The 20,954-nt window shown below is 37.6% G+C and overlaps 1 protein-coding gene across 1 annotated transcript in view; it reads left to right on the top strand.

Annotated features, from left to right (window-relative positions):
- The first annotated feature begins 5,324 nt into the window (after nucleotides 1-5,324).
- LOC107583402 (absent in melanoma 1 protein-like) overlaps nucleotides 5,325-20,954 on the top strand; it is a 27,322-nt gene continuing 11,692 nt past the window's right edge. Inside the window, exons 1-8 of the mRNA XM_016269605.1 lie at nucleotides 5,325-5,329; nucleotides 7,085-7,232; nucleotides 14,078-15,274; nucleotides 18,034-18,468; nucleotides 19,812-19,850; nucleotides 20,049-20,167; nucleotides 20,265-20,439; nucleotides 20,557-20,696. Of these exons, the coding sequence (XP_016125091.1) occupies nucleotides 5,325-5,329; nucleotides 7,085-7,232; nucleotides 14,078-15,274; nucleotides 18,034-18,468; nucleotides 19,812-19,850; nucleotides 20,049-20,167; nucleotides 20,265-20,439; nucleotides 20,557-20,696 (2,258 nt within the window). The remainder of the gene's footprint in view (nucleotides 5,330-7,084; nucleotides 7,233-14,077; nucleotides 15,275-18,033; nucleotides 18,469-19,811; nucleotides 19,851-20,048; nucleotides 20,168-20,264; nucleotides 20,440-20,556; nucleotides 20,697-20,954) is intronic.

Genomic DNA, 20,954 nt, shown 5'->3' with positions numbered 1-20,954 from the left:
ATATATATATATATATATATATATATATATATATATATTGCATTTACCCAAAATGTATTTTATGATTGCAAATATATTTTCTTACAACTTAAAAAACATATTTTGACATTTGGAATATACATTCTGCTTTTAAATCAAATCTATTTTCAGCTCATCTTCTTAAATTGCACTGTTTACAGCAAATATTTTATACAGAATTTGGCCATAAAAATCTTTGTTGTAAGGGTGATTTGGCCAATTTTATGAGCTGTTTAAATGGGCAAGTGCAGATGTCCTTGCAAGTCTGTTTTTGACATGTTTGATTATATGTGTGAGGACTTTTAAAACTTTAGGCCCTCACAAGCCAAACCTGTACAGTGTGTTTGGTTTAAGCAAAAATCCTGCATGGATTGGATCTCAGCAGAGAGTAATTGTTACCATTGCCAGATTTGTTCTAAAACTGGCATATATTAGAAAGCTCTGGAGGAGCAGTGACTCACTGTGGTCGGCAAACATCTGGATGTGCAACACTGTGAACAGTTTTGTAAAGCAGAAATAGAAGTGATTTGTTCCACTCAGAACATTCATAGATGAGTTTGGACTTTTAAGCATGAACGTCTTCCTTTTATTTATGTATATTTCTCCATTGTTTTACAGCTTGTCTTTTTGCCTGAAGCACCCATGTGTTTGGTTGACACATTTCAGAGTTTCTTTCCTGATTTGACATGATAAATGACTCAGGTTTCTGCTTTCAATTTACTGCTGCCAAGGCAGCACAAAAAAATAAACAGCACACTATTGTCCTGACTTTTTTTGTTTTTTTTTTGCATATTTGACGACTTTTTTTAATGCATCAAGGGAAAATCATATTGTCTATATCTCAGTATACATTTTAACATAACGTTTACTGGTAACACTTTGCAATAAAGCTTATTAACATGAATGAATGCTTTAGGTGTCATGAAGTAACAATGAAAAACATACTTTTATTCGAAGATTATACTTTTACGCAGTGGATTAGTTTTGTTTTTGATGGTAATGTGCCAGCGAATAAACCTAAATTTGTTTATGTCTGCTGCTGCGCAAATAATTTTACTCCAGACTGCTTTCTGAACATGGGACAATTCAAGGCAGGTTTTGCAAAAAAGTTAAAACTCAAGGATGGATTAGTACCCACTGTTCGTGATCCAGCTGCACCTCCAGAAGAAGTAAGTCTCACACTTTATATTTTTTATGATTATGTGCTAATCGCTTTTCCTCTTCCACAGAAGAGAGGAGTGAGGTGAGCAGAGCTCATTAGCATTTAAAGAAACATGCACTTAAATGGGTTGCTGCGTACAGAGCTGTTTCTGACAAGATAAAAAGGGTGTTGTTTTACACGACCACTGAGGAATTTTAATCAAAGTATGTTGCAGACAGCAGCTCAGAGTCCGCTCCAGCCCCAGAGCTCAGCCCTGAACTAACTCAAACTGAGGGCTTATATACATAGAAAACTAAGGACTCTGATCAGACAGAAGCCATAGAAACAACCAGGCAAGGAACGAAGGAGAGTAGAACCAACCAATTACCAACTAGAAAACTGATAACAAGACCAAAACAGAGCACAAGACAAGAAAACCGACAAAAACTGATTCAAACAAGAACAAACAAACTCAGAATGTGACAGCTGGAGGGTTTCTATCTTGACGTTCACCCCTCTTTTTGTCTGAAAACTCTGTCATGGGGTACTCTGCATGTTCCTATACGCACACAGACTCATGCTGCAGGAATGTGCAAAGAGTGATTGGCAAATGACCCAGTGAGCAAGATAAAACAGAAGCTGATCACTCCTTCACATTGCAGTTTATATAATACAATGCTTTTCATATATTTGTATGTATGTCTGATCTGTGATCTGAGCTGTGATTTAATAAAGCTTCCTAATAAAACCAGGGAAACCAGTTATAAAGTTGTTTTTATTTTTTGAATACAGTTTGTTATTATATTCCCTGTGACTTTCTGATTCGTCAGCACCTTTTATAATAATAATAATAAAGGCAGGCTTTAAAACTGGAAGTTATTGTCTCTGACCTCAGAGGACGACAGTTAACACCATTCATGCTGTTTGCAATCTTTTTAAAGACGTGAGAAAACAGCTTTCATTCAGTTGATGCACCTTTTTTATTGTCTGGCATATCACTGACATTAAAAAGTTCTGCTTTTTTATTTTTAATAATGTGATATTTTTTTTTAGAATTTGTAATTGATGCGTTTGCTATTGCAAGGGGATTTATGGTTCTTTTTGTTGCAGTTAGCTGTCTGCTGATAAAACTGGTAACTTGCTACTGATATTTTAATCTTGGAATTTCTTCCCTTATCATGCATATTTTTTTATCTTATCTTTATGTCAATATAAGGTTTCTGAAATGCACACTTGCACAGACTGACACAAAACTAGGCTGTGATCTGTTAAGAGGAGTTACGAGTGATGTTTCAACAGGCCCAGACACATCTCGCAGAAATCAGAACGAATAAAGGCTCTAGTTATTAGAGGCTCAAATTGTGTTCCTGCTCTAGGGGGGTCCAGCCCAAGGGGTTGAAACGTAAACAATGTAAATTCGAACAAATTTGAATTTTTTTTCGGCATACTAAAGCTTATCAAGTAAAAGTTGTCATCAAAGTAGTGACAATTCTCTGAAAGCTTCACTTGAATCTAATCATGCACTGACTAGGACTATTTACAGTGCCTAAAAATACCTTCTAGTATGTTAGAAATGCAATTATTCAGTACAAAGGTAATTATAGTAATTTATGTACATCTACGATAATAAAGCAGCATGAACACAAAATGTGGACCTTGTACACAAAGGCATTGGGTTTCATTGTGTGCACGCTCACACACAAAACTCTTTTATACACATGACCTCGGCAAGAAACTGATGCTGCACTGACAGTTTTCTATGTCTTTTTTTGGGGGTGGTCAGAATGTGTGTGGATTTGGGTCAGAATGTCAGTGCTATGTAACAGTTAGGTGCGGCCCAATGCTCTTTACGGATCAGCGGTCTTAGTAAGAGAAGCCTCTGCTGTGGATCTTAGTCCTGGCGAAAAGCTCTCACAAATATTTACTTGCTTGAATAAAGTGCCCCAACCCTCTTAAGTGCATTCTCTTAAAACATAAATCCCTTTAATTATAGATTAAGAATCCAAGTTTGATTGTTTCAATGTTCTGCTAGTGAATTATTTTTCTCCAAAGTTTCTGAATAACACTGGGTGATCAGAACTGCTCTCATGTCACTTGGAAGTAATGTTTTTTATTTATTTTTTGTCATCTGCATATTATTAGTAATCTTCCAAAACCACAAATCTGAGCTAAATATGGCAGGGTTTATTTTTGTTTATCTGAATATTACAAATGTCAGCTGTAGAAGCAGTAGACAACTGCTTTTCTGAAACAGATTTTCTTTTTTTAGTCATTTTTTTGTCTTTATTGACTACTTTATTGAATAACATAACTACACAAACTTATAACATAAACACTCATATACATTCACATACAGACAATCAACAGAAAATAAACATTCTGAGTTATTATTATTTAATAAAAATATTATTACATTTTAGTTAAAATTTTAGTAACTTTGTCCTTTTGTCATTTTATTAGTTTTATATTTTATTTCAGTTTTGTTTTAGTAATTTTAGTACTTCAACTTACATTTTATTTCAGTTAGTTGCCAAGACGACATTTCAAATTTTTTGTTTAGGTTTTCAAAGCTTTCCATCTTGTATTTCTATTTTATTTCAGCTTTATGTCAATTAACAAATATTATTTGTAATATTGTTAGTTTCAGTTTACATAAAAACAGTGGCAGATCTCCATCCTCATTGGAAGAAAGATTGCTAGAGCAGTAATGGAGATTTAACTGTGTTATATTTGAGTGTGAGACTGAAAATAGTGCTTGAACATTAAACGGCGTTTACATCATCAGTTGTTCACAGAGGAGACTATTGTGTACAGTATGTGTTATAGATAGGTGTACACAGAATCAGCAGCATAATTCCACAGAAAGCGCAACAGATTTCTAGAGATTCGGACATCTGTCATTCACAAAGCTCTGCCACTCCTGCATTTATTAAATATTTTATCTAAGTGACGAATGATCTCATCCATTATTTGTGACAGGGACAAACGCTGACTAGACACATGTGACGTGCTCTCATGTCATGGGTGGATGCTTGTTTTATTCAGTAAGCAGTAAATAACAAAATGATACTTTTAAGGAGACGTGTGAGTTACGATGAATGCTCATATTCAGATCATGTGTTTTTATGATACATGATCAAAATTTTGTATGTGACAGGTCAACACCTCATATTATTAGTCACATACATTGGAACCCAGCTCATCTGTCTGAGTCAGGTGAAGACATGTTACTGTAGATCAGCAATTCCTGTTTGGTTTTAGAATGCTGCTTGTTTTACATCCAGAATCTGTGTTAATGGGTCATCCTGTAACATTTGCTTGTTGACTGAAAAGACAGAAAACTGACACTGTGTGTCACGTAAACAGCAAATTAATTTGAAATTCACTGAAATGACCACGCATGGATATCTGTATTTAAAACAAAATCTTGAACTGGATATGAGCTTATTCAGATTAACTGTGAACAGCCGCAGGTGTTTCAGGTTGTTTGTGTTAGCATCCATAGCCCTGAGATCATGGGTTCCCTGACAAACACACATGCCAGGTCATGTATTTCTACTTTTGCCCTGAGGGCTCAAACAGTCAGAGAGGAAACTGAAGTTTTAACCCTTTTTTTTAGCCTAAGCTAAACATATGGGTGCCAGTAACAACCTGAAGGAAGATTTAATAAAATATTCCTGGAAAGTCTAAACCTAAAATAGTTTGTCAAATACTAGCAGGATGAAGCAGGGCTGTTGGATTGTATTAAGAAACCAGAATATCATTAGATATTTATTGCATGCGACACCCAAACAGTTTAATTCATGTGAACTCTTTCAATGTGATATGTCAAACGTGAACACTGGATTGTGGTCAGAACCACCCAGCTGATCAGACACGCTGCAGGCAGAAGATCTGCGAGGCCCTTGCTTCAGAACCCGTCAAAGAACATTTTTGTCGTTTCACCTGAATAGCATTCAAGTTTTGTTTATGCTGTAAAGTGTCTTTATGAAGTCTGGAAAGTCATTTGGATTGAACTTTAATTTATTCAAATGCTGTATGTTCTCTAGAAAAAGGATGCATACACATTTCTGCACCTCCCTTGTATTTCTAACAGTGAAATAAAAAAACATTTAATCTTTAATCATTAATCATTTGATCTTTATTTGCATAATGGGACACAGAAATGTCGTAGATTGACTTATGATGATTCCCAAAGCTTTTTTTCTGTGCCGGTGAGGTGAGCCATATCCCACACAAGATTCATTCTGCGAGTGAAGACAAACACTAGTGACTACACTCTTAAAAATAAAGGTGCTTCACGATGCCATAGAAAAACCTTTTTGTCTAAATGGTTCCATAAAGAACCTTTAACATCTGAAGAACCTTTCTGTTTCACAGAAGGTTCTTTGTGGCGAAAGAAGGTTCTTCAGATTATAAAAAGGTAAGAAAGAGATGGTTCTTTAAAGAACCTTTGACTGAATAGTTCTTTGTGGAACCAAAAATGGTTCTTCGTGGAACCAAAAATGGTTCTTCTATGGCATCGCTTGAAGAACCGTTTGAAACACCTTTATTTTAAAGAGTGTAAGGAAGGAAAAAGGCTATAGCCGAAATGTGCAACTAAGCAAAACTAATCTCAGACTGCTCCCTGGTGGTTACATGTTCCAAAAAGTTCAATTGCGCAATAATTAACTTGCACAATACCTTGAGAAGATTCTTTTGACTTTACTGACTGCAGTCACTGAGCTGGCACTGACACTGCACTGAATAGAGAAATCTTTTGTTGGGACAGTTTATATTGGACCTTTATTCCAGGAGGAAGCCCTTTTGACACCAAGATGACAATTAATCAGTTAATTTAATGCATTGTATAAAGACTCCAGTGACTATTCACTATTGTTAGCTATTTTCATGAATTCTTCATATTGCACTTCAATGCTAAAAGACTCGTCCTGTTGTTGTATTATCACAACACCGATTAGAGTGTCGACAAACACATTTATCTGAACCTGAAAACATGGCACCACATTCCTCCAAGAAATATGTGGAATACATTCACTTAATTCATTTTAATATTTATTTTATGTGCTATATTTATATTTCTGCATAACCTGTGTAACATTTAATTAATCTTTAAAATAAAAAATATATTTTATTATTATATTATTAAATTATATTATCTCACAATTTTTTTCTTAATGTAAAGTTAAATCATGCAATTCTGAGTTATTTTCCTGAATTCTCAGTATACATCTTTTAATTCAGTTTTTTGTGTGTGTTCACCACGGAATAAAAAATAAAAAAAGGTAATTGTTACTTTTTATCTCATAATTCTGACCCTTTTTCTTGCAATTGCAAGATTATGACTCACAATTTTGACTTTTCTTCTCAGAATTGTGAGTTTATATTGTGCAATTCTGAAGAAAAAAAGTGATAGAAACTGAGAATTGTGAGAAAAAGTCTGAATTCCCTGTTGGAAAAAACCCCCAGCATATGCTGGTTTAAGCTGGTCCTTAGCTGGTTATGAGCTGGTCCTAAGCAACTAGCTCCTGCTCAGGACCAGCACATGACCAGCTCATAACCATCTAAGGACCAGCTTAAACCAGCTCAAACCAGCAGCCATGCTTCAAAACATACCTTACCAGCATATGCAGTTTTTTTCAACAGGGTTGTGAGATCGCAATTATTTTTAAATTTTTTATCTTGTGGCGGAAACAAGCTTCCCTAAAAATATGACCTGGACATGTTCTTATCTGGTTACATCGAGAGGATTTAGTGGTGAAACTTCTTTTAACTGCATTGAAAAATCCTTTGAAAAGGATCTGTCAAGATAATACAGAAAAACAAAATACATGCACTGATACTTTACTTCTCCATTGCAAACTAGGGCATCTGGGAGTCAGTCCTCTTCCAGACTACAGTAACAACTGGTTATCTGTTCCGCAGGAGTTTTGATCAGGTGAGCATCCAAACAGAAGACTATGTGATGACCGACACCTGCCCCACCCCTGTCCGCTCTCTGTCTAGTTCCACGCTAAGCCTGGATCTCACATCACTTCAAGATCCATCTTCTCCCACACACAAACACAGGAAGGTAGGTGGAAATATTCTGATCTGGGTAGCTCTGGGTGATATGTCTTTCAATCCTTACATAAAATACAGATATTAAAATTCTCTTTACTTTGATATTTCCTGTTAAAGAACACACTGATCTTAATTCCATCAGGGGAAGTCGTGGCCTAATGGTTAGAGAGTCGGACTCATAACCCAAAGGTTGCGAGTTCGAGTCTCCGGTCCGGCAGGAATTGTAGGTGGGGGGAGTGAATGTACAGCGCTCTCTCCCACCTTCAATACCACAACTGAGGTGCCCTTGAGCAAGGCACTGAACCCCCAATTGCTCCCCGGGCGCCGCAGCATAAATGGCTGCCCACTGATCCGGGTGTGTGTTCACGGTGTGTGTTCACTGCTGTGTGTGTGCCAAGTATGGGTAACCATACTTGGCCACATGTCACTTCATTTTAATTACTTTACTAAAGTTTACTGTAAGGAAGAGGAAGTAGGATTTCCAATGCAGAGACTATTTAGCCAGAGAGAATCACGTTACAGCTGTCACAGCTCTCTGTACAACAAGGCAAATACTAACAGATGCTAAATCTGTCTGAAATGTATTCTGTGTTTTATGTGGTCCTTTTTTGAATTCTGCACAAATGATTTTTGTAGAAAAGACTCATAAACCAAGGACACAGTAAATTGTTTCTTGTGCTGGTTTAACTTACTGCGTGAAAATACTCAGTAAAAATCAACTGGTGAAGAAACACCCTAAATGTAGATATACTTTTAATAAAAAGGTTTGATGTTAGTGAAATAATTAGTCATATAAAGTTATTTATATAAAGTTATTTATATTCGGTTTTCCAATGAACTGTTTCAGTTCCATTCATGATGTAAAGGTCTGGTGAACAGCCTTAGTGTTGTTAACTCCTTAATTAGCCTGTAGAGGGCAACACAGGCTGAACAACTGAGTGAACAACAGCTCAAAAAAGTCTACTTACTTACAGTAAATCTGTAATATGTATGGACATCAAATGTTCATGAAAATGTGGATATTAATATGATTTAAACATTATATATAATTATATATTAATATGTATTATGTATTCATATTAATATATAAATTAACCACAAAATACTTTAGAAATTAACAATATAATAGGGATCTGAAATGTACACTTTTCCTTATACAAATATATACATTTTAATTTAAATGTGACTTTTTTGAAGTCATGCATTATCTACCCATAAACAGACATATACTCCCTAGATTTTATGTTTCTATGGTAATTTATGCATAGTCCCCATTTAGTCACGTTGCTCATTATCAATAGATCTAAAACGCTGAGTGTCTCTTTATCAAAGTTTTCCATAACGACAGTTGAAAATATAATTAGACTGTTCAGTTTGACCTTCTGAGATGACAGAAAACTAAAGTCAAAGTCACACAATAGTGAAGTCAAACAAAGTCCTCAATGGCAGTCTTAAGGAGGGCTGGCCTTGCTGTTGTCCATAACAAAGAGAACTTCAAGGTTTTATTCCTCTATGTATAACCATGTGATGCCAAACAAAGAACACACCTTCCCTTTTTAAAAGTTATTAGCAATAACTTATGGTTACTGCTTATGATTTATGTTTCCTGCTATTTAGAAGATGCTTTTCATCCAAAGCAATATATACTTTACTGAATGAATATTCGTTCAGTATTATTCTTCAGTCTCATACTCAAGGCACAGTGCGTATAGAGCAAGACTGTGATCAAACAAACTGTGAAGTTCATCGGTCACACATACTTTTGACTGAACATGCAAATGTAATAATGATACATTAGAAATTAAATTCATTTTTAGGGTTTCAAGCGTGTAGCACTGATTAGGGGTTCAAGTGCGTAGCGCTGAAACCCTATTGTAATTGTTAGAATGGCCAAGGATCAGCATGATTGCACTGACCAAACCGTAAGTCGTAGAGATTTGAAATTTGGAGGGATATAACTTTTAAACGGAATGAGATATCGTCGCCAAACTCAGAACACTCATGTAAGATCTCAATTTGAGGTCACATAAAACAATTTGCGGAGCTTGGCCACTTGGTTGTGATATAAGAGGAAAAAAACAAAAAATTACTATAACTACGCAACCATTTAAAAAAAAAGTGAAGTGACGTGTAGCCAAGTATGGTGACCCATTTGTGCTCTGCATTTAACCCATCCAAGTGCACACACAGTACTGAACATACACCCAGAGCAGTGGGCAGCCATATTGCTGTGGCGCCTGGGGAGCAGTGGGGGGTTCAGTGCCTTGCTCAAGGGTCTCACCTCAGTCATGGTATTAAAGGTGGAAGAGAGTGCTGATTACTCACTTCCCCCTCCAACAATTTCTGCAGGATCTGAGACTCAAACCCACAACCTTCAGGTGTCCGATCAACATGAAAATATGTATGCAGTGTCTTTGTCACAGGAGTCTTTAAGGACATTTGCGTATCTCAAAAAACATGACTGCCATTGGCCAATGAATTTTGAGCACCTATTAGACAAGGTTAATCTCAGTGGGCCTGTTTGACTCATGCAGTGGGGGGTTCAGTGCCTTGCTCAAGGGTCTCACCTCAGTCATAGTATTAAAGGTGGAAGAGAGTGCTGATTACTCACTTCCCCCTCCAACAATTTCTGCAGGATCTGAGACTCAAACCCACAACCTTCAGGTTTCAAGTCCAACTCTCTAACGATTAGGCCACAACATTTGTCCGATCAACATGAAAATATGTATGCAGTGTCTTTGTCACAGGAGTCTTTAAGGACATTTGCGTATCTCAAAAAACATGACTGCCATTGGCCAATGAATTTTGAGCACCTATTAGACAAGGTTAACGGAGGTCAATCGGAACGAAACTCATACCCCTTTTCCATCAGCATGAACCGGGTGCTCAGTGCCGATCCTAGACTTCTGGGGGCCCTACGCAAAACTGTGTCGAATGAATGAAACGCCTTTGTCTGTGTTCACTCCGTCTCGAATCTCACTCGCGGAAAGCACTTGAGAGACAGTGTCTCTTCCGCGGCTCGGTATGCTTTCAACTTCGTTGCATTGCGACTACGTTGCATTGCTATTGATGTTCATTCCGAATCTACATCGGCATCCAAACATGGCGAATTCAACGTGTTCGTGTTTAGCTGCTATTTCAAAAATGGTGGTCAAAAGTTTCTGTTCATCTTGTTGGTCACGGTAACCCCGCCCCCAGCCCCTGACGCAAGCGGTTCTTCTAGATCAGCAATGGTTTGGTGCTACTTATGAACCACTTTTCCTGGTTCGGAGCTGGTGCTTTGGGTGTCGAAAGACAAAAGCTGTGTCTCCATTTAGAAGGCTGGGTCCTCTATAGGTCGCATCCTCTGAAGGATGTGTATACGGAGTATCCTCAACCCAGAATTAAACGAGACGGCCTTCGTAGGACGGGCGGAAAAGGAAACAGGAAGTATCACGTTGCTATGCCAACACATTTATAGCGTCATTGCGCTCTCACGCTTGTTAAATGTACAATACCAGAGGGTTAAACAAATTTATAATTTCTTGCCTTGGTAGCAAAGTACTATTCTCAACATTTAAAAATCACTAAACACTTGTAATCCTGTTTACCACATCTACCAACTGAGGTAATACAACTTAAAAGAAAAACTTGAAAATACTTACATTTAAACACCACATCTTCGCTTGTGTGTAATGTTACATCTGCCGGCGCCTCTATTTTTTTCAAATAAACGACGGTTGTTTATGGCGACGCAAAGAATTGTGGGTTATCTGTAGCAGCGAAGGATACACCTCATGCATCCTCCGAATTCCTGTGAAAGAAGGTCGCATTTGAAGGTCACATTCGGAGTGTCCTACTTGCTTTTCTGAAATGAGACAGCCTCAATGACGTATGCAGCCTTCGAATGTGACCTCCGGAGGACGCAGCCTTCTAAATGAGACACAACTAAAGAACCGTTTTGAAACTAGGCTCTGGCTTCGAACCAGCACTCAAACTGCCTTGGTGGAAAAGGGGTGGGTCTGTTTGACTCAAGGCCCTGAAGGTCTGTGAGAAATTTGAAAGAAATCGACCATTGAGGGGCAATATTGCATTTTTCAAGTGTGTAAATGATTGTATATTGCACGGTTTTGGTTTTTCACACATACACACAATATTCGTATAATCTGATAGACCTCCTCATTCCGAACAACTTTGCCTCATAACCATTAAAAACCATCATATTTCTATGGCAAATTACCTGGATTTTTCAAAAATGCTTTTTTAAATAATTGATTTAGGTGGTTACAGGCTTGCTAAATAATATGTAATGTCTTTTTTCATATGTGCTTAAATGCCATAAAGTGTTTGAACCCAGATAAACGCTGCTTGCAGCTATATTTACTTTTATTTTATTCACTATCAGTTTTAGATTCTGATGATAAGTGAAAGTTGACGAATGCAATACAAAATGTAATAAAATTTAAATCAGTAAAGTAATTAATTTTTATAGGTATTTTTATAATATTAAAACTTAAGATATATTTGTCTTCTAATTATATTCTAATTTATAATCTAATTTGACATTACATAATAAAGTTAATAATAATTATAATAATTATTAATATTAGTTGTAGTTGTTGTATTATTTGGCCTTCTTAATGTCCAGTTGTCTGTGGAGAGAGGCACGCTGGTTAGAGAGGTAGGGTGTGGCGTTTGGTTGGATGTGGTCGATTTTCATACTTTGACTGTGGATGAATAATGTTTAACTTTCAATTGCACAACAGCTCTAAAGGGAGCTCGCTTGCATGTGGCATAACCTGCAATGCTCCTGGACCGGTGCCACCAAAGTAAACAGAACATGATTTCGACTTCAAAAAGTAGTGTGCGACTGAACAGCGATTGAATGACAGACGGTCTGAATATCGATTGTAATCGAGGACCAAGCTGGATTAATACCTGGTCGGCTATGTGCTTCTTCAGTTTTTATTGCTGATAATTTTGGACTGCTTACAATGATTTCTGCGTCCTGATTTCGGTACTTATGAAAAACAAAAAAGAGACAGAGACAAACTCGATCCTTATTTCAAGCTGGATAAAATGGTAAGGAGAAAGCTATTTTGTTTAAAGCCGATAATATGTTTAGGGAAAGTATCTGTGTTTGTTTTCACTGTTTTATGGCGCTTTGCAGAGAGTTTTTGACTGTGTCTCAAAATACAGTGAGCTGCCTAGACAAGCACGTTTTGGAATGCGCGCTCAATTGTTTTCCGAAAGTGCTGTTAATCCGTGCTGAGCTGAATCGGAAGACGCTTATGATGGCCAAAATGCTGTCTAGGTAGGCAGCACTCGGGTTTGAAACACCGCCTTTGTCCTAGTTTGGGTTAGTTACAGTGATCCCGTGAATCACTTCTTTTGAACAGTAACAGTACGTTCAAAATGATTCAATCATTCTTTACGTCATGGCGTGGAAACGTACATTTCTGCTTTTAAACGTGCAGCTGAAGTCACATGCCGGTTTATTTTTGTTTAGTAGGCTATGGGTTTTTTAGATTATGTTTTAATCATGTTGCTTATTGTAATAAAATATGTCCTACATCTCCTTGTCCGCCATGATTTAAATAAGTCATCAACACCCGTGGTCTAGACTCTACACCACAGCAACACTATAGTCGTGGCCTAATGGTTAGAGTCGGACTTGTAACTCGAAGGTTGCGGGTTCGAGTCTCAGGTCCGTCAGGAATTTTCGGTGGGTGGAGTGAATAACCAGCGCTCTCTTCCACCCTCAATATCACGACTGAGGTGAGACCCTTGAACAAGGCACTGTCAACGTGGCGCTGCTATTTATGTTTATATCTGAAATATGGGCCCTTACGTTTAATTACTTAAAATGACTTAAGTTCAACTATCTATTCTGTTTTTCAGTCATGACAATTTATTCAGTTTATTTTAAAATTAATTTTAAATAGAATATTTAGAATTTTACACTGTCACATAAATTATTGAATTATTAAAAGCTACTGTAAATATATTATTTTGTTGGATATAATATTACCAAGGTGTAAGGATTTCAGTTGTACTGTTATGAATCTGAAAGCTATATAATGTCTGATTAGGGTTCTGTGCTGACATGACGCATTCTGTTGAGGTGCTTTCTCTTGTTCTCGGGTGACTGTATGTTCTTGCACATCACTCGTTCTCTGACTGAGTGCTCTCCAAGTCTGGGTTGGTCTCGTTCAGGTTTTGAAATTGTAAAGAGGATGTTTTGGGACTTGTCTCAAATTGTCCCAGACATTTTACATAATTTCTCTAATGACTGTGTGTGACTATCTTATGTTGAATCTTTTAATACTATAACTAAGGTTATGCAGTTTATATTTAATTAAGAGTATAATCATGAATAACTGAACTTGAAGCAATAAGGTATGATAAGCTGTGTGCATTGTGCGGTATAGATAGAGTAATCCAGGAAGTTCTGCTCCCACGTGGGGTAAACAAATATCACTTACCATAGATACTGTTTCTATTGAGGAAATAAAGATAAACAACCAATAATGAAGTTGAATAAAGAAGCAAAAAACATGAGAATCTGACAATTCTGGGAATTCAAATAATGTAGTGACTCTTTACTTTGAATATTTTGAATAAGTAAATGTCAGAAAATGACTCTTGAAATACACTGCACTCTCATTTTTTGTGTATTGCCATCCTGTGTTATTTTACCAATATAATTTATTAGGCTATAATTTCGCCAGTGGAACTAAAACAGTTCATTTCTGACTGAAAACTGCAACCCCTCTCAGCACGGCTACAAGTGCTCAAGTTTAATAACAGTTTTATAATTAAGATATGTATTTATTTAGGTGTTCATACCTGTTTTTCCCTTTTTTGTTGTTCCAGAGTTCTGAGGAGAAGAGTGGAGTTCTAAACCGTATTGGAAGCTTTTTCACTCGGAAGAAAAAAAGCAGAATCGCATCGGATGACAGGGATGAAAATTTGTCACCGGAGGCAAACAGCCCAACCAGGTACTCAAGATCAGAGGAACTGAGATGGACTCAACACAAAGAGATTGACGATTCAGTGTTTGGGCCGGAGAATAGAAGTCCCAGTGTGTGTAGCGTAGCCTCTATTGTTGCAGATGGAGGAGACTTGCCTTTTGCCGACAGCGGCAGTAGTGGACGAGGGAGCGTAAAAGAGGTGGAAGTGTTCAAGGTAAACCGGGTTGAAACCTCCAGTGACAAGAGAACCGAGAATCTGGTGAAGGAGGTGAACAAGAAGCTGAAGGTGTACCTGGAGGAGACAACAGATACAAAAATAAAGAAATGTGCAGATGTCCCTATACACACCCCTGACACGCCAAAGTCCCCCGCGGTCTCAAGCGGGACGGAGAGTAAAAAGACAGTTTTGAAAACCACCATCACAGGTGGTGGGAATTACACCGCATTGATTGGGGTGACTCTGGGATCACAGTCCAGAAACTCATCATCCTCTGATGGTCAGCCTGGAGAACCAACAGGAACAGACATGGGGAAGAAAAACGGCGCCAAACGAAAATCACGCAAACTAAGCAATCAAGAAAGCAATAATGAGCTTCTCGCCCCAATGAACACCACTACCCCTGAGGCAAAGGAGAGGTCAGTGCAATCATCTCCCTCACCTGGTCAAGTACACAGAGCTGTGTGGGCGGAAACTCACCTGACAGAGGAGGAGAGTGAGAGCTCCATTACTGACTCACTTTCTTCTACAGAACCTGCTCTGGCCAGCCCAGCAGAGAGTTATTCTGCCCTCTGTGCAGCTCCTAGCAACACTTCTGCTCCTTCTCGAGCTGCAGAGCCAGCCATCTTCACCTTACATGCTTCAAAAGACAGCATTGAACCACCAGAGGAGGAAACTCGAGACAGCCTCATTCCTAAACACCTGCATGCTGAGAGCAATGAAGAGAAACGCAGTAGCTTGAAACTGTTAAAGAGTGAGAAAGTCTTTGCTAAAAGAGTGTTTGTTGGTTCTCAGTCAAGCCTAGGCGGGGAAGAACAAGCTGAAACGAAGACCCAAAGTGGGACTAACTTGGATATAACGCAGAATGTACAGCAGGTTAAGGTGAAAATGTAAGTACCCTTGTGTTGTGTTTGTGTGTGTGTGTGTGTGTGTTGGGTTACTGAGCAGTGAGGCCTTTGTTCAGACTGTACAGTGCAGATTACCATGTGCAATATGATACTTGGGTTCCCATGATTTTGAGTATGAGATGAACAACGACTTGTAGATCTTTCCATAGATTTAGGTTTTTGTTTGTATGTGTATATATATACAGTATATATATATATATATATATATATATATACATATACAGGGGTGCACATCAGTCAGTGGTACGCAGGTGCGCATGTGTGACCAAAATAAAAATTGTGCTGTGTAAATAAGTTTTGTGACCACCGAATTATGTGACCTTAGTAGGCGCTGTTTAGGATTAGGATTGGGTTTAGGAGTAGGTTGGATTAGCTCAATACAGCGCTATGGTCACATAATTCGGTGGGTCAAAAACAACTAAAAAAAATAAATAAAATAAAATAAAAAATATATATATATTATATATATATATATATATATATATACATATACAGGGGTGCACATCAGTCAGTGGTACGCAGGTGCGCATGTGTGACCAAAATAAAAATTGTGCTGTGTAAATAAGTTTTGTGACCACCGAATTATGTGACCTTAGTAGGCGCTGTTTAGGATTAGGATTGGGTTTAGGAGTAGGTTGGATTAGCTCAATACAGCGCTATGGTCACATAATTCGGTGGGTCACAGAATTCGAGGCAACACCGTCAACCTGCCAAAATAAAAGCTTGCTGATTTTAAGTTTGAAAATGATGAAAATTCATATTATTCATCGTAAATATTAGCATTTTATTTTTAAGTTTACTATAAAATAATTTTATTTTTATTTAGTACTCCCTTTTTATTTTAAAATATAATAGTATTGTCACACTTTATTATTTTGTTTATTATTTTATTTTAAAAAATCCAATAATTTTATTATCACTTATTATTTTTTTATAGTTATATTTACTATGTGCAGTGTGAGGACCAAACCAAATCTCCAGGTGCTCTTTTGAGAAACAGTACACCATTCAAACGTTTGGGGTCAGTATGATTTTTAAAAATGTTTTTGAAAGTCTCTTATGCTCACTAAGGCTGCATTTATTTGATTAAAGAATACAGCAAGAACAGTAACATTTTGAAATGTAAAATATCTGTTATTCTGTTTAAATATATTTTAAAATGCAACTTATTCCTGTGATGACAAAGCTGAATTTTCAGCAGCCATTCAGCAGCCAGGCTTCAGTGTCACATGATCCTTTAGAAATCATTCTAATAGTCTAATTTGGTGCTCAATAAATATATAGCCTATATAATGTTGAAAACATTGCAGCTTAATATTTTTGTGGAAATAAATGAGTGTTGCATAATTAAAAAAAACTGCTGCCTCAATGTAATATGATCTGATTATCTCATTCATCATCATATCATCATGTACAGCTGTGATAAAAGTAAATTACCACCTGTACAGTGAAAATTAGGTGATCACTTTGGTTTCTATAGCAGCTATTGATTGTTATTTGCTTTTGCATGATTCAATCTTTACTTCGCACAAAATTAATTTACCTGAATAATTCTGTGAGGGTTCACCTGTGATTAATCAGCCCTTTTTAGCTGACTAATCTAAAAAGTCTACACAATTAATTAATATGTCATGGTTAAAAGTTTAAGCCATTTAAAGGGTTAGTTCACCCCAAAATGAAAATTCTGTCATTCATTACTCACCCTCATGTCGTTCCAAACCTGTAAGACCTTCGTTCATCTTCTGAACTCAAATTAAGATATTTTTGATGAAATGTGAGAGCTCTCAGACCCTGCATAGACAGCAACGCAACTGTAATATTCCCAAGTCCAGAAACGTAGTAAGGACATCGGTAAAACAGTCCATGTGACATCAGTGGCTCAACTTCAGTTTTGCGAAGATATGGGGATACTTTTTGAGCGCAAAGAAAACAAAAATAACATAATTTATTTAACAATTCTTCTCCCCCGAGTTACGTCTTCTGCCATTTTGGAGAGTACACAAGAGCGTAATCCGTATATATATCTATGGTAATCGACGTAATCAGCATTGTTTACGTTCGGGTGAGAAAGCTCGCACATGAATGTAATCTGCATAATCAGCGTTGTTTACGCTTCAGGGAAAGCGTGCGTATGCATTGTGATACTCTTTAAAATGGCGGAAGACGTAACTCGGGGGAGAAGAATTGTTGAAAAAATTTTTATTTTTGTTTTCTTTGCGCTCAAAACGTATTCCCGTAGCTTCGCAAAACTGAAGTTGAGCCACTGATGTCACATGGACTGTTTTACCGATGTCCTTACTATGTTTCTGGACCTGGGAACATTTCAGTTGCGTTGCTGTCTATGCAGGGTCTGAGAGCTCTCATATTTCATCAAAAATATCTTAATTTGTGTTCCAAAGATGAAAGAAGTTCTTACAGGTTTGGAATGACATGAGGGTGAGTAATTAATGACAGAATTTAAATTTTTGGGGTGAACTAACCCTTTAAGTCACGTGCAATGATGATGTCAAGGTTAGAAATGCGGCCAAACATGTTCATAAGAAGTGATCTGAAATAATTGGAGCTCTTCAACAGGAAATACGCATCTATGGTATGGTTTGCACATGAGATGTCTATGTTTTTTTCACACTTAAAGAATTCAAATTATTTCTCATTAATGTGATGCATGCTGTTGAAAGCACATGAATGCATGGATCTTCCCGTACTTGTCTCTTAACATTGCTGTTGCTTTTATGTGGCGTTCAGTCACCCATAACGCCACCACCAGAGGTGGTGCCAACCCCAGGAGATCGAAAGGACATATCGCTGTCTCATGCTGTCACCTCTGCAAAAGAGGGGCTTGGTGATTTGCCAGATTGTGGCAATGTAAAGGCAGGACCTGGTGATTCAGTACAGAGCCCATCCACACCTCCACCTCTTCCTACTTTCTCAGAAGTCAAGCTGCCTGATGTTTTGGAAAAATACATGAATAAAGGCAAAGAAGCTAACACCATGAGCCAACAAAGGCCTGACACTGGCTCTGTCCCTGCATTGGATTTGAATCTCACTTCCAACAAATTTAATTCAAGCATGGGACTGCAAGGCATATCAGTAGTAACATCTCCATCCAACAGCACTCAGCAGATTCCACTGCCCACAACCAGCAGTCTCTCACCAACATACACAGAGGTAAGAAAGTTGTTATTAATACCAAATGTTTATTGTTTCAAAAAATCTCTTATGAGTAAGAAATAAGCCCAAAAATTCTCCCATTTTTAGTTTAGTTCAGGTAATTGACTAAAGTGAAAGTGACGTGACATGTGGCCAAGTATGGTGACCCATACTAGGAATTAGTGCTCTGCATTTAACCCATCCAAAGTGCACACACACAGCAGTGAACACACACACCGTGAACACACACCCGGAGCAGTGGGCAGCCATTTATGCTGCAGCGCCCAGGGAGCAGTTGGGGGTTCGGTGCCTTGCTCAAGGGCACCTCAGTCGGGGTATTGAAGGTGGGAGAGAGAGCTGTACATTCACTCCCCCCACCTACAATCCCTGCCAGTACGAGACTCGAACCCGTAACCTTTGGGTTACGAGTCCGACTCTCTAACCATTAGGCCATGACTTCCATATTTTAGTTTCAAAGCTTCCATATTACATGTGTAAACTATATTTTGGGGAAATTGTGCTTTACATACTATTGGAACTGAATACTTGTACTTTTATTCAATTACCAGTTTTCAAGAAAAAATAGTAGACCTTCAAAGTGCAGAATACATATTTCATTGTGACATAAATCTATCATCTAATTAAAATGTTTCTGTCTATCTTACTGAGATTAGATCAGATCACATTCCAGTGAATTGTAAACTTCACATTTATTTGAAATAACCAATGAAATCCTTTTCAATATTAAATGAAATTCTACACTGCTGTAGTCATTTGGCTAATCAAATGTAGTCATTCTTGTCAAGGGAAATCTCATGAGCCACCAAAGTACAGTCTTTAAAGATATTTTTTTACTTTTGAGTACTTTAATTACACCTTTCACTTAAGTATGTTTTTGGCTAAATTTTGACACCCATACTGTAACTACATTTCGTACATTTCACACAAACATTATTTATTTATTATTGTAATTGTATTATGTTAGTATAATGAACAGCACATGCTACATACACTAGTGCTTAATGTGTACAAAAGCCTTTATTTATAGTTTTTTCACAGGGATGTAGGGAAGTCTTGCTTCACCTTTGAAACTGCTTAGGTTGTCTGTACCTGCCTGGTCCTTTATCAGTGGAAATGTTGTCACTCTTGGCTTTAAGACACAAGAGGAATGTTAAGCCCTCTAGGCTTCAGTTTGTTTTTATAGGTACCACTGATCTCAGTACCATGGTGAGCTGTGCTGTATTTGAATTAAAGGTCCAGTCAGTCTCTCAAAGTAGTTTTGAAAATGTCATCAATGTTCACGTCAAAAAGTTTATAATGAAAATGATGTTTGAAAATTAACTAAAGTTTTTGATTTCTAGACATCTGGTGTCAGAGGCTTCCACAGACGCCCTGGAAAGGTATTGCAAAACTGAAGATACCGATCTGTACAAAATTGATCATAATAATAATTTGCTATACATTTATTTAGTATACATTTTAGTACAGCTAGTTTATTGTTATTTTCCAGTTCATTATCCACTTTTAAAGTGCTTCAAATAAGAAAGAAAAACAGTTAAACACATTTATGGAGAATGTTTCAATATTATTGCTTGCAGATTGTGATATACCAGCAAGCTCATTTTGGAGGAGTGGCATACGAGGTATTCAGAGACGCAGAGGATGCCACCTCCCTAAACCTCTCTCCACTCATCTCCATAAAGGTCATTAGAGGATGGTAAGAACAATCACTTCCTTCTATTTAGAATGTGACAAATCCTGTGACATTTTAAAGTGCAAGGTTGCTAATGTTAATGTTTGTCTTGTCCTGTTAGTTGGCTGCTGTATGAAAAGCCAGGCTTCCAGGGCCGGTCCATTGCACTGGAGGAGGGGCCAGCAGAGATAGCAAATGAGTGGGCGGAGACAGAGCCCAGTGGGGAAGTGCTGCCAAACGGCCTGCCGCTCCCAACCACACCCATGGTTATTGGCTCCATTAGGCTTGCATTAAGGGTGAGTCAAGTACCTCAGTACTCTGGTCAATCAGTCAAATAAAAAAAAGCATTACCATCGAAACGCTAGCATGCATGCTTTGATCTCTGATAACTTGCTCTAGTATTTTCCTCTCAGGACTATACCACACCAAAAATCGACCTGTTCACAGAGCTGAATGGGATGGGACGAGTGTCTTCATTCTGCGATGACACCATAGAGACCTGTTCATTTGGTATTCCTCAGAGTACTGGGTCCATTAAGATTCACAGTGGAGTGTAAGTGAACTTCTGATCTTACATAAATTCTTACACCCAATAGGAAATCTGATAGTGAAGTGATTTAAAAATTGCCGTTTAACATTTTTCCTTGAAATTGAAATGTTATAAATGTCTTTACTGTCACTTTTGAAAAAAAATCTTACTGATCCCAAATTTATGATCAGTAGTGCATGGGAGCTAAAATGCGATATGAAGGACACAAGCTTCATGTTTGTCCTCACTGCATGATCAGCTGGAAAGTTTTGAGGTTAAAGC

The sequence above is a fragment of the Sinocyclocheilus grahami genome, unplaced genomic scaffold, assembly GCF_001515645.1.
Source record: "Sinocyclocheilus grahami isolate Dianchi unplaced genomic scaffold, SAMN03320097.WGS_v1.1 scaffold4.1, whole genome shotgun sequence".
Taxonomy (NCBI): Eukaryota; Metazoa; Chordata; class Actinopteri; order Cypriniformes; family Cyprinidae; genus Sinocyclocheilus; species Sinocyclocheilus grahami.
Note: the sequence above shows the minus strand (reverse complement) of the source record. Positions and strands in the feature narration are given on the sequence as shown.